At 40.7% G+C, this 13,424-nt stretch overlaps 1 protein-coding gene across 2 annotated transcripts; it reads right to left on the reverse strand.

Annotated features, from left to right (window-relative positions):
• Positions 1-1,959: 1,959 nt before the first annotated feature.
• Positions 1,960-12,909, reverse strand: LOC116187028 (DNA-directed RNA polymerase V subunit 1). 2 transcript variants are annotated; one of them, XM_031515606.1, is made up of 18 exons: positions 12,650-12,909; positions 12,083-12,191; positions 11,741-11,867; positions 11,488-11,603; positions 10,723-10,776; positions 10,106-10,273; positions 9,780-9,938; positions 7,772-9,688; positions 7,492-7,667; positions 7,023-7,098; positions 6,765-6,889; positions 6,063-6,220; positions 5,642-5,916; positions 5,353-5,526; positions 4,980-5,120; positions 2,856-4,891; positions 2,586-2,700; positions 1,960-2,494 (listed from the first exon to the last, which is right to left on the reverse strand). In XM_031515606.1, exons 1-18 carry the CDS (start codon positions 12,901-12,903, stop codon positions 2,255-2,257), a joined length of 6,420 nt encoding a protein of 2,139 aa, XP_031371466.1. In that variant the 5' UTR covers positions 12,904-12,909; the 3' UTR covers positions 1,960-2,254. The 2 variants fall into 2 exon arrangements, with proteins under 2 accessions (XP_031371466.1, XP_031371467.1); XM_031515607.1 differs by having other exon boundaries at positions 12,083-12,909.
• Between the last annotated feature and the right edge of the window lie 515 nt (positions 12,910-13,424).

Raw genomic sequence — 13,424 nt, forward strand, 5'->3', positions numbered from 1 at the left:
TTATACTTCTTTTCCTCAAATTTCCATAAAATGCCCACACGATATTTTTGAAATTTATAAAAAATTATTATTTTAATTTCAAAAATAAAACAAAATCTATCAAAATATATTTTGAGAGGGAGAGAGATGGTAGTAGCTAGTAGGGGACGAAGTCATGCACCACCACCCTTAGGGGAGGTCACTTTAGGCCTATACACTTTGCAATATCATTCCCTGCATCAAGGTGTATCACGTCCTTGCTTAGTGTGTTACTACCAACCTCATAGTAATAGGTGTAGTTCGTGACTATCAAACTAAAAATCGCCTTTATTTTTCTAGTATTTTTTCATTTCTTTACTCGCAAATTTGAGTATCGATTCTCCCAATGCAAGTCGCCATTGCCCCTAGCAAGATTGCATGTGACCTAAACGCTCGCCCTTGCTCATTTTCTCGAGCAGGTTCATGATTTTTCTTTTATTATTTTGACATATTTTGTTTTATTTTTGAATTAAAATAATAATATTTTTAAATTTAAAAATTCCCATGTGGGCATTTATGGGAATTCGAGGGTAAGAGTATAAGAAACAAAACATTTAATACTAAATAAAATTGAACAAAATAAAAGAATTAGGATAAAAAAATAATTTTAAAATGTTGAGGACCAAAGTTAAAATTCTTTTTTAATAAAAAATCTGATAAAAGGATGAAAATTGGAAAGTAATCAAAGGTGTTGGATAAAAATGAATCAAGAAAAAATAAAGGACTAAAACAGAAAAGTATTCAAAGGTAAAGGATTTAAACGATAAAAAAATAAAAAGTACGAAAATAGAAAAACAAAAAAACAAAAAAACTTAAAGGACCAAATGTATAGTTTTCCCATTGACTTATTATCTGATTCTAATTTATTTGAATTTTTTATCGATTACAAAAGAATCACACGTGACTAATATAATTAAACAAAAATCTTAATAACTAATAAAACAAGAATCGAACTAGCAATATCTTGCTTGATGGGTAAGGACGTGCACCGCTGTGTTGGACCTTATTTCTCTAGTTTATTTAATTTTGTTCCCAAAAAAAATTACTAACTTTACTTTTCTGGCCACATTAGAGTATATATTTATTAAATATATGGATATTCTTGTAAAAGTAGATTTCTTGATATAGAAAATATTAAATTATTCGGACTGCCTACGAAAATGTAAAATATAGAAAATTAAGCTGGCCCCGGAACTTTATTGTATTGACATCTAGGGGCTTGTCTTTTTTTGTCATAACAATACAGAGACGCAGTGCCTTTAGTCGAGGCAAAGTACGGCCAGCACCGCAAGACTGAAGGGGGTCTCATGGAGACATGCCCGTTATCCAATCAATCCAATTTAGGTGGTAAATTTGCATGCCTCTCAGAGATAGGGGGCCACAGGGTAATATTCCTTTTCATTGCTATTGGTAGGCAAATTCCAATAATCAACAGATTTCGATTTTTTACTTTAAAAAGAATTTTAGAGAAAAATATCCCTAATTACCACGGTGCCCTTTTTTCGATGTGCATCCTCACTCAGAAAATCTAATAGACCAGAGTAATTCAGTTTCAACTGAATTGGACCCACTAAGAGATAATATATAGTGGCTCTTTACTTTTTCAGGGCGGTGCGAGCCCACCTATGAATCACAGATTCACAGCCGTTGAAGGTGACATCTGATGTGCTATTCATGTGTCAATGTCTCTGACATAGCCTACCATTGTCGAGGAAACCGATCTCTTCTTTCAGTACATGATTGCGGACGAGGAAACCGACCTCTTCTTTCGGTACCAACGTGTTGGCATTTGGAAAACCTATTGCGGACAACTAGGGGTCCGTCAGGACACAAATGAGGGCCTTTTCATCTCATTAACGGTCAATCGAATACAATTTCATCATACATGCTCGATTCAAAAGCAGAAAAATGATCTGAGCAGCGAAGAATAGCATCTCGGTAAGGAGAGAGAACACAGTCCTTGATTAAGAAGTTAGCTGTCTAAATTATGAACATGAACAATGAAGATCTGCCCCAACTCAAAAGGAAAGGGCAGTTCCGATGAGAAAGGTGGCATGCTGTTCGGTGGAAAACAAACCTCGAGGGGTTATATTTACAGAAATTAATCATCTGCTCATTTTATGTACAGAATCAAAACAGCAGATGATCAACTATAGCCCTAAAGCTAACAGAAACACCAGTCCAAATCTGATAAGACATAATTAATGGCAAAGACAGGATAATATCAGCATCCTACCTATTCTCCTGGGGTCCCAGTTTCCTCAGGAGGAACACTGACACTACGCTCCCGGAACCCAGCATTGCGATCCCGGTCCCGCCTTTTGAAGTACTTGCCTATGAATTCTTCTGCATGGTCAGGACACTTCCCCTTGATGAAGTTCTCCAAGCACTTCCGATACGAGAAATCTTCCTTGCGACCATCGGTGGAGACCACATAGAAGCACCTGGTGTCTTGGAAACTGCCGTGTTTACTCACCTGCCAAATCAGATGCAGATCACATAAGGTGCTACTAAGCAAATGCAGAGAAAGTCAACCGAGTCAGCATAGGAAGGAACAGAAGCTGTACCATTATATGGTCAATCCCTGAACCAATCTTTGATGCTTTGTCTGGGTGATAATTCAGGACATGGTCCACGATATAGGACTGATCTTCAGCTGAAAGGGGCTCCGAGTCATTATACCTTTTCACACACACACACACAAAAGTCAGGTTAGGAAAAAAGCCCAACCAAAGAAGGGAATTGAACAGACCAGACCGGACATGACAGGATATAAAAATAAGAACTACCACCTGTGCTATATATAGAGATATGCATACATGTTGCAGGAAACTTACCCAGGCTGACGCATTATTTTTCTAATGGCCTGCATGATGGCCTCCACTTCGTTGAGGATATCCTGCTCCTCAGAAGTGAACATGTCCAGCCTCTGTCTTGTTGCAGTAAAGAGGCGAGGAGCATTAGGATCCTGCTGAGACATCATGTCAGGTGGTCTTGGAGGACGGTTCTTCCTGATCTTCCATTCAGGATTCGAGCCCTTCTTGTTCCCGTCATGGTTCTTTCTCCATTCCTTTGGTGCCCATTGGTTCTGGCTTTTACTTTCCTCGGCACCCTGAGAACTGCTCCAGTTATTAGATTGGTCGGCATCCTCTGACTTACTCCCCCAGCCTGAACTGTTCCACCCATCAGTTTTAGGAGTGGAAACATCATCATCTCTTTTACCCCAATCTTTTGAAGATTGACTACCCTCAGATTTCTTCCCCCAGCCATCAGCTTTTGGAGAAGAATCATTTTCTTTCTTATTCCAACCTTTCGAAGATTGATTGCCCAAATCATTCCAGCCATCACTTTTTGAAGAAAAGTCGTCGTCTTTATTACTTCCCCAGCCCCCATCATTAACCTTAGGAGATATGGCACCATTCCAACTAGACTTGGAATCATTTCCCTGAGCTTCCACTTTATAACCCCAGGTTGTGCCCTCTGTGATTTGAGCTCCAGATTTCCAACAATCCTCAGCCTCCTTACCCTTATTAGACCATGAATCATTTCCTTGAACCTCTGTGGTGTTAGCATCCACAGTTTGTACTTCATTCTTTTCCTGGGTGGGCCAGCCACTGGGTTGTGCAAATGTGTCGTCATCTTTGCTCTTTCTCCACGAAGGAGCAGAGTCCCAACTCATGGACCCGACACGATTATCTCCAGATCCTCCAGAGAAATCCGAAGTTGCAGCAGCTTTGTCTTTTCCCCAGCTAGACTCTGTATGCATATTAGAAGACAAGTAATTTGAACTCTGCTGTCCCCAATTCCCTTGTTTCTCAGTTGCTTCAGCCTTAGACTTCGGACTACTACCCCAACCGCTATCAGATTGCTCAGAGTTCTCTGAACTTTTATGTCCCCATGGACCTTGGTTCTTCCTTTCTTGGACCGGGGGCTTCCATGAACTGCCCCAGATGCAGTTACCAGACTCCGCCTCATTCCCAGTCCTCTTTGAACTCTGCTGTCCCCATGTATCTGGGGTCTCACTTTCTTGAGCTGTGGACTTTGGAATCATTCCCCAGCCACTGTTTCCAAATTCAGCTTCGCTTCCAGTCTTCTGTGATCTCTGCTGTCCCCAATGCTCATGGTTCTCACTTTCTTGCACCGGAGGCTCTGCATAACTGCCCCAGCTATTCCTGAATTCGGCTCCACTTTTGTCCTTCCCCCAGCCCACAGATTCCCTCTCATCAGACTTCAACAAATCTCCAGTGGCAGAAGCATCATTTTTGTTGCTTGCCTTACCGCCCCAACCACCTGATCCAAAGGAATCATCTTGTACTTTCTTGGAGGTATCTTGTTTATCCCAGGTAGACCAGGAATCAGCATTAGAGGGGCCTGTCTCAGGCCTACTATCAGTTTTCTTCCCCCAGGAGGCATTACTATCCCAACCACCTGATCCGAAGGAATCATCTTGTACTTTCTTGGAGGTCTCTTGTTTATCCCTGGTAGACCAGGAATCAGCATTAGATGGGCCTGTCTCAGGCCTAATATCAGTTTTCTTCCCCCAGGAGACATTACTATCCCAACCACCTGATCCAAAGGAATCATCCTCTACTTTCTTGGAGGTATCTTGTTTATCCCAGGTAGACCATGAATCTCCCCCTGCCGGTTCACTCCCAAAGGTATCCTTAAACAGCTCACTGTCTTCAAAGGATGGCTTTCCTAAACCTCCATCGTTCTCTGGAGAAAGGCAGAGGTCAGCATCCTCCCCTTCGTTGTTTAGGTGGTCTACATCCATACCGAGGCAACCGGTGTCCAATCCAGTAACCACCTTCGTGCCTCTCACCATATGGAGAAAACCATATATATCTGTTTCCCCTTCATGTTTCAAGTCCATCTGGGAAAGGAAAAATATAAAATCAAGGGACTTCCACCTAGACATCACACTAGGAAAAGGCAGGGAATCTAAATTTGAAAGTAGAAACCTCTTGTGTGCCCCAAAGAAGGTCAAATTTTGACCCAGTACCGACAGCTACAGGCTTGCCCCATGAGCAGGAAGCAACTACGCTTGACAAGGAATCAGTGTGGGACTTCTCCGAGGCCCTCTCAAAGCATTTCCTTGGGGTCTGCAAATGATTACAAGTTCAGAAAGCAGTGTACAAAATATTGAAAGTATTGTTGTTCTTGCATGAACAGAATTTAGCTCCTCTGTAGTTGCCCCTGCGCATAGTTAAGTGCAATTGTTTTTGCTTGTTATCCAAAACAAGCAGAAAAATATTGTCCAGACAGTTATAATTGCAAATACACCAACTGCAACTGCAAGGGAGCTTTCTTAGAAAAAGATCAAATATCACGTACAAAAAGTGTCGCCTCAGTGAATGGCACTTGTACACCCAGAGCACGAGATAAAGCTTTATAACCACCAGAATTAAAACCAATCAAATTGCCACAGCAGGTCATGGTGTCAGCGAGGAGAATGAGATGCTCCTTCAGAATGCCTTTCGCCACCATAGTCACCGATGTTGAAAGGCGCTGCAAAGCCATAGGGAAAAAATGAATAAATGACATCCACGATCAATCCATATAATTCATTCATGCCATCCTTTTTTCAATGAGAGATAGGTGGAAGTAAATGAGTCGACCGTACCTGCACTGCCTGATCAAATGCGCAAGAAATTCCAAGCAATTCCTCAATCTGTTTCACGGCATATGGGATGGACCGCCTTGTGTCAATTAAGTGAAGGAAAGGAAGACAGCAGTCCAGAATAATTCTCCAAGCATCACCACTTCGTTTGCAGACAGGTTTCTCCAGGGTGACGTCCAGTGCCAGTTCACCTTTCTCCTCCCGGCCCTGATTCTTTATCCTAGTGTTCATATCCGAACTGATCCAAATTATGTTTGCTGAAGCAATCCGAGGATCACCTGTCCATTCAACATACAAAGTTTACATATTATTGAAACTAACTTATTTCTCTGATTTATAGGAATAGGACAAACTCTTACAGAAAAATAGTTAAAAGACAACTTGTAAAATGTACCAGAATAGTCAATTTACTAAAAATAGTTACCTTTAATTATGGTCTCCAGGAGAACTGGGCAAATCATGTCTGCAAGGATGTGTGCAGTTTTCTCCAATTGAACCTCAGTCCAGTCCATCAAAGAAAACGACAGGCATGGAGTTTCCGATTTTTTTGCAGGACGTAGATGATGGAAACAGCAGCCTTCACTGGAAAAATGGAAACATAATTTGAAGCACCCCATCAGATGGCACATGCTTCCAACGTTAAAGGCAAGTAACAAAGGAAGAAAACTGACACAAAAATAAAATAAAAGATATCTACATTCTCCTAATTCTTGATTGACAAACTACGGTCAGCTAACGTGACAAAAAGTTGAAAGAATAAGGAGAAACATTACATATTTAAAATATTGGAGCATTTCTTTATATTGTCCTTAAGTATTCTCCAGTAGTACCCCTATAAATAAAGAAATGTTAAGGGATGGGCCTTTTACCAAACTATTCTCCACGGAGTCTCGATTGCCTACAGAAAGTGTGGAGTACACCAAGATGACTAGTTTGGATCAGATCCTCTAATACAATTCGATTAAAAAGTTAGATGCAATGGCAGGAATTATTATCACGACTGGCGCATGGCAAGCACATCCCCAATATTACCTGTCACGAGGATTTTAAGTTGTGCTCTTAACTGAATGAGACCAATGAAAGGCATGCATAAAGCACATCCATTAGTAGAAAACTCAGAACTTACCTGACAGATATAACAATCTTCTTAAAGAGAAATCCAACTTTCTTCTTCTTCCTGAACTTCTGAAGAGTCTCTTGGCACCTTTGTTGAACATCAAGCATGCTAATATTCTGCTTTCTTAGCAGTACCTATCAAACAAGTCTTTTATCACAAAGCAAAACATAGAACCCTCATAGAAAATGGAAAACTTCATGTAGATTTGACATTTCTCCATCTAGATTAGAAAATGCAAGAGGATGAATCATCATATTTATTACTCACCTCATTGAGATGAATATGACCAACCAATCCACTATGCATTCCAGAGCCCTCAAATACAGTTCGCTGATCTTTAAATCTGTAAATAGAAACGAGGCATCAGAACGCATTACAATATATCTCCTGAAGTATACATAAGATGTGCTGAGCAAAAACATGTCTTTTATTTTCTGTGTTTAGTGTGTCTGAGTCTGTATGTAAGATGCAAAACAAGAGGTCAGATCACAGTATTTTGCTGTTAACTCCATAAAACTAGATCATAAACAAGTCAGTTACGCATCAAACCATATTAAGACATTAGTTCTCTAAAATCTAAGAGACGTGTTGTAATAGCAACAGAAGTAAAATACAATCCAAGCATGCTCAGCAAATTACTGACAACATAAAACTACAGAACCAAAGCATCGTTCAAAAAGATAAGTGATCCCAACGGTGATTCTCAGAACAGAAGATTAAAGAATATAATACATACTCAGCCATGAATTCAACTGAAGCATCTTTCAGACTGATCTTACTCAAGTGGTTCTTCACCACACACGCTGCATTTTCCCGACAATGATTCCTTCCACACCCACAATCATTTAAGTATAAAATTACACGGCGATCAATAGGTTCATTTCTGAAATTGACCCGGCAGAGCAATATTTCCTGAAGAGAGAAGAAGATGAGCCATTAGGCACTTGTCCTGGGAAAGAAAATTGAAGATCTAGGAGTTCGGGTGTTCAAAAGTCAGAAACAGCTATTGTAGTTACCTTCATCTGCTCCCATGACGAATTACTATTTGGAGAGGAATCAAGAACTGCCTTGTAAGCAGGATTTGACATAGCAGTTGCAGCTAAGACACCTACAGGTTCACCGGGAGGAAACAGAGTCTCAGGCTTGCTTCCTGGTCCAGCACCATATTCAAACTGTATAATGGAATTGCTACAAACATTCCTCACAGTTCCGTCATAACAAATAACAACATCCCGAAGAATGGCCATTAAATTCTTGAACAGTGTCCCCGGTTCAGAAAGTCCTCTTGTTGAGCGGACAATGACTTCCCTTGTAGAAATTGAATGTGCCATGACCTCATAAGGATCTAAGCCACTGATGAAAGAGCTCTTGATCATTCCGTACTTCCCAGCGGGACAGTCGGCCCTATCAAAAGGATATTTACTCTCATAAAGTGAAGCCATTTCATCAAACAGAGACACTGAATAGAATTTTCCCTTGTTTGAAAGTTGCAGCCCTAGGAAACCAATTTGCTGAACAACTTTATTAATAGCAGACTCACTCTTTGAGTCAATCAACACGCCTAATGCAGAATAGTCCAAAATGAATGGCAAAAGCAGGTCTCTTGTACGTCGGATATCTCTTTCCAAATGTCTTTGCACTAGCTCATTGTGGCTTGAGGTCAAATAATATAATAAGGGTGAAATGTCCAATATGTTGCTATGAATGTCTCGAATTGCTGATTTTGGTGCATAAAAATCTTCCAAGGATACGCTAAATCCTTCAGCAAATACGTTTTCCATCAGTAATGGCTGAAGGGAATTGAAGAAATTCAGAACTCTCTGAGGACCCTTGTTGAATATAATATATGTGACAATCTCATTTAACATTGAAGGGAGCATGGATGGGATCATCAATGAAGTAACATCCCTCCCAAAACTGGCCGAGAGAATGTCACTCTTCCTGATCAAGTACTTGTCACTAGAACAGTCAAAACCAGTAGGTAGAGCCATCTGCAACATTTGCAAGACGGTCCAACTGCTCCGAAATCGATCAGCCTTCAAAATGGCTGGCTGTGGCAAGTCTGAGGACACAAACATCGCTAACTGCTGCGCAGATGGTTTATCGAAAAAATACCTCCTGAACATCAACTTTAACGATAAGAGGGCATCAGTTGCAAGCTGCAAATTGAGGTTTCCACTGTGAGAACTAAGCAACTGTTTCTCCACCGAGAAAAGCTCCAAAACTTCAGCTTTTGCTGCCAGGGACTGTGGATAGAAGAGGTGAATGCAGTCACCATCAAAATCAGCACCCAAGGGACCACATATCAGAGGATTAATCTTCACTGTGTGATCCTCATGAACATAAACTGACAGTGCCTGCAGTGAGTGCTTGTGGGTAGTTGGTGGCCTGTTGATGAAGACTATATCCCCGTCCATAATCCTCCGATGAACTATTTGACCTGGTTTAAGAAATGTGTGCCCCTTGGAGCCCTCTCGAAGGGAATATGTGGATGCCCCGTCTTTGTATGTGAGGCACAGCTTCTTGTCTACCAACTCTTGCAGGTACCTCATGTTGTGGTTGCTAACCTTCTCCTCAAAGGTTATCCTCTGAGCAATTTCATATGGGATGCCAATTTCATTCACCTTCTTGAAAGCATCCCCAGTGATAACACTACGAGACGAGAATCCAGATCCCTTCCTGATGAAGAGAGTCCGCATTTTCTCCAGCCACGCCTTGGTAGCGGAGTCACTGGACTCCTTGCGAACCCCATATCTAGCATCAACATTTCTGGCTACCTTTGCAGTGCCCCTCACTTCAAGATACTGCTGTACAGCAGTCTGCAAGTCATTCGCTTCCACTTCTTCTGACTCGAAATTAGGATCCCCGGATCGTGAGCTTCGGATGATCTCAACTTGTTTCAAGACCTTCCTCAACATTGTCAGTGATAGATCCTTCAAAAGAAAAGGCAAAAAGTTAATTTATAGTCTAAGCAGCGGAAAAACAAATGGTAACCGTCCACAGGTTAAGCTTATTACAGCCTACCGATGACATAACGCTGACACCATCAGATACATCAGGAACACTCAGGCAGTTTGGTGGTACGGGCAAGTACAGCAGGATATATCCATCCTGAGGGAAATATCCTTTCGCAGCAAGCTTCTTTTTGGTCTCTTTGGGCATCTTTTTCAGAATTCCCTGAACCTGTTCAACATATATAAGAAATATCGTAAGTGAGGAGCTTCAAAAGTTTAGCAGCAACATGGTAGAGATCTACAAATAAAAAGCATTCATTCCTATACTTCTATGTAAAATCAAATCATTAATATTGGGCGAAAGAACTAATTAATGAAAAGGTAAAAGATTACAACCTCACGAGGAAGCAATGCTCGTCGATGGTCGACACCGTATCTAAATCCATATCTTTCGAGAAAATTCCAGAAGCCTTCATGATATCTTGACTTAGACAACAGTTTCAACTCCAAACTGCAAGCACCATCCAATTTTTTAACTTCCCTGACAGAAACCTGAGCAGCATCCTGTGCAAAAGAGATTCAGATTTCAGAATCTTGCAGAAAAATATGCAGAGGGAAAAAGATTAACCCAATTCCAGCAGACTGGCTCTGAAACTCCCCAGCACAGGAAATCAGATCTAAGAGGTGAAATAATATCAAGCAGTAGGTAAAGTTGGAGTACCATAAATACACATGTTTTTATCCTCAATGTGAAGTCACAATCATAAGTAGACTGCACATCATTAGCCTTGGTTTTCAGCTATAACACATACCACCCCAGACTACCTAAATATAGAATTATTCTTAACTCTTGTAAAAAGTTGATTGTTTCATGTGACAGTTTTATTGTTGCAATGTATTTTAGGATATAATGAGATTTCAATACAAGACTTGGCAGATCATGTTGCGACTAACTCTTTCCTATGAACAGATGAGATGTATGGAACATAATCAATATATATACAGATACATACCTCACAACATGCACCCAGTAATCTGTCACCTAAACCGCCAGCTTTGACAGAACACTGAAAAGACATACAACCACATGAAGATGAGAAGAGAAGGTATGAAACTACTTGTGTCAAGTACGATGTTTCCCAACTTCCGTTGATAAAAATAAACTAAAGAATACTCATTTACCATTCAGAAGAAAAAACTGACACCAGGAAAAAAAAAAACCCACAAAAATGAATAGCTGCAATGGGAAAAGCATATATCTTATGACCACAATCATGGTGGAGATAATGAGTCCAACGGCATTGGAAAACCAACCAGAACATACATCTGAGTCTCCAAATGCATTGTCTATGTAAGGTTCCAGAAAATCAGGCTAAAACAGTGATAATATCTGTAGCAAATTTTGCCTCATTATTTTTCTGCCAAATCATGCGAGTAACAATTTATCTAAAACAAATGCAGCAAAAGGAATTGAGTCTGCGAAAGAAAAAAAAAATAGAAGGAAAGATATTCCTTCTATATATAGATATAGATTGAAGATACTCCTTCACATGAATCTCCATATCACTGACAGGATATGTGAGATACAACAGCTTGTCATTCCTCGAAAAAAAACGAGGATATAAGCATGATTTACGAGCTTATCATCCTTCATGTGACACAGAGAAGACTCATTGAACAGGACTGAAGGTTTAATTTATTTTACAGTCCACTTTTTAGCACATACTTGAGAAGAAAATGGATATTGGAGAGGAAAAAAATGCTAAAATGAGGATCACCTTGTTGTCTCTCATTTTGAGACACTTCAAGCACAACAAGCTCAGCATTTTTTTCAATTCGCTGACATGGCTTGGATGATATACCGGTGTGGGCAGTTCAATATATCCAAAATGTCCTGCAAGTAAAGAGTAAAAAGAATCTTTCCTTTACATTTTCAGCATCAGTGGGAGAAAAAATGCTTACATTTTCAATTTTCACAGATTAGCAAGCGACCACATTCGAAATATATATTAACCAGAATCAAACAATTACCTTCACATTGACCCAGATCAGATGTGCCACATGATTCACATCTCCCAAAATCCAGGGGCAGGCCTAGAAATGGGTTCGATAACTGGCTTGCATGGGTAATCGGGCATTCATTTATCGATGCTTTATTCTAGTACCCAAAAAAAAAAGGAGTGAGAAAACATCAACGAATGCAAGAAAAACCATGATGGAAGCAGGTAAAAAGCCTCAAGTAAACAGCCAAAACAACAAGATAACCAATACTAATGCCTAAAACACCACTACCAGAGCCAAAGCAAGATAGTGCAAGACTATGAAAATATAATAAATCATGAAAACGAAGGTTAAAGCAGCACAGAAACTGACGATTTCATCCCGAGATGCCAGCCCGAACGTTATTCCGGTTATCTCCGCCTCCAAGATGCCGGAACCAGCCTCCTCTGTCCCACTAGGCTCCCCTTTTGCTTCCATTGTACTGAAAAAAGAACAAACGGTTCTCGAGGCTATGACAGTAAAACAGAGAGCAAGAAGCAGAAGAGAGGCCCACAGCTACCGCCACTCCAAAACCCTAAACAGTCGTCCCAACAGCGGCAACGCTTAAACCCCAAAACCCGTTTCATCCCAGTCAGTGAAACTCAATCAATAAAATCCCCCAAAACCCGGAAAAATCGAAAGCAAAATGCATGACCAAACCAAGCCCTTCAGGCTATAGACCCGAAAACGAGGCAGAACCACGAAGGAAAATGCAGCACTGCCATATTCTTCTCCACTGCTGCTACTCTGGTTTCCCTGAACTCCGCCGGGAAACAAACCCGATAACACAAAATGCAGGTCAAACGAACCTTTCTCCAGCGAATTAGCCCCGAAGGCGCGGGCTTCCCTTAGGAATCCGTTGAGAAACCCTAGGACGGGAGAAGGGGAGGGTCAATGTACCTCAACGTGCCGTGACGGCTGCGGCTGAGCTCACAGAAGCGACCTCGATGAGCAGCAAGATTGCTGGCTGAAATTAGTTGGACTCCTGAGTCTGCTGTATGTACTCTGTTTTCTTCTCCTCTCTGCAGAAGAGAGAGAGAGAGAGAGGAGAGGGAAATGACAGAGAGAGTGGCGACTGTGAAGTGAAAATGAAACCTTTTGAGAGGACAGAGAGGGGGAGCGAGAGAGAGAGAGAGAGAGGGGCGTTTTTGCATGCAGAATTGCCAATTGGAAATTCCGGTTTGGTGTATTTTTTCGGCTTTAATATTTGATTTTCTTTTCTTTCCATTTTTTAAAGTGCATCACTTGATATTCTGACGCCTTACAGGACCCGACTTTCATCGGCCCACTAAAAAGTAGGCCCTTCAAACCGTGGATTCTTTTCGTTATGCAATATTCGAATCCGACGCCTTATCACGGAAAAGGGCATCGGAACCACCAAAGTTATATTGATTTTATTTTTATAAAATATTCATACCGAATATAAAAGTGTAGGGCTAATTTTCATTTTTTCAATTTATTATTTCTCATTTCATCCTTATGATCTATTCCTATTTTTCTTGTAATTCCTATTATATCCTAAGTCATATTTGCACTTGCCTTTTCATTGAGGGCACGTTTGGTTTGCAGGAAATGATGGGGAACAGAATACGCAATCTGACGTTTGGTTCATGAGAATACGAAATAACTATTCCGGATGGGCATCACAATCCGGCTTTCATAAAGAATTTGAAAG

The sequence above is a fragment of the Punica granatum genome, chromosome 8 (genome assembly GCF_007655135.1).
Source record: "Punica granatum isolate Tunisia-2019 chromosome 8, ASM765513v2, whole genome shotgun sequence".
Taxonomy (NCBI): domain Eukaryota; kingdom Viridiplantae; phylum Streptophyta; class Magnoliopsida; order Myrtales; family Lythraceae; genus Punica; species Punica granatum.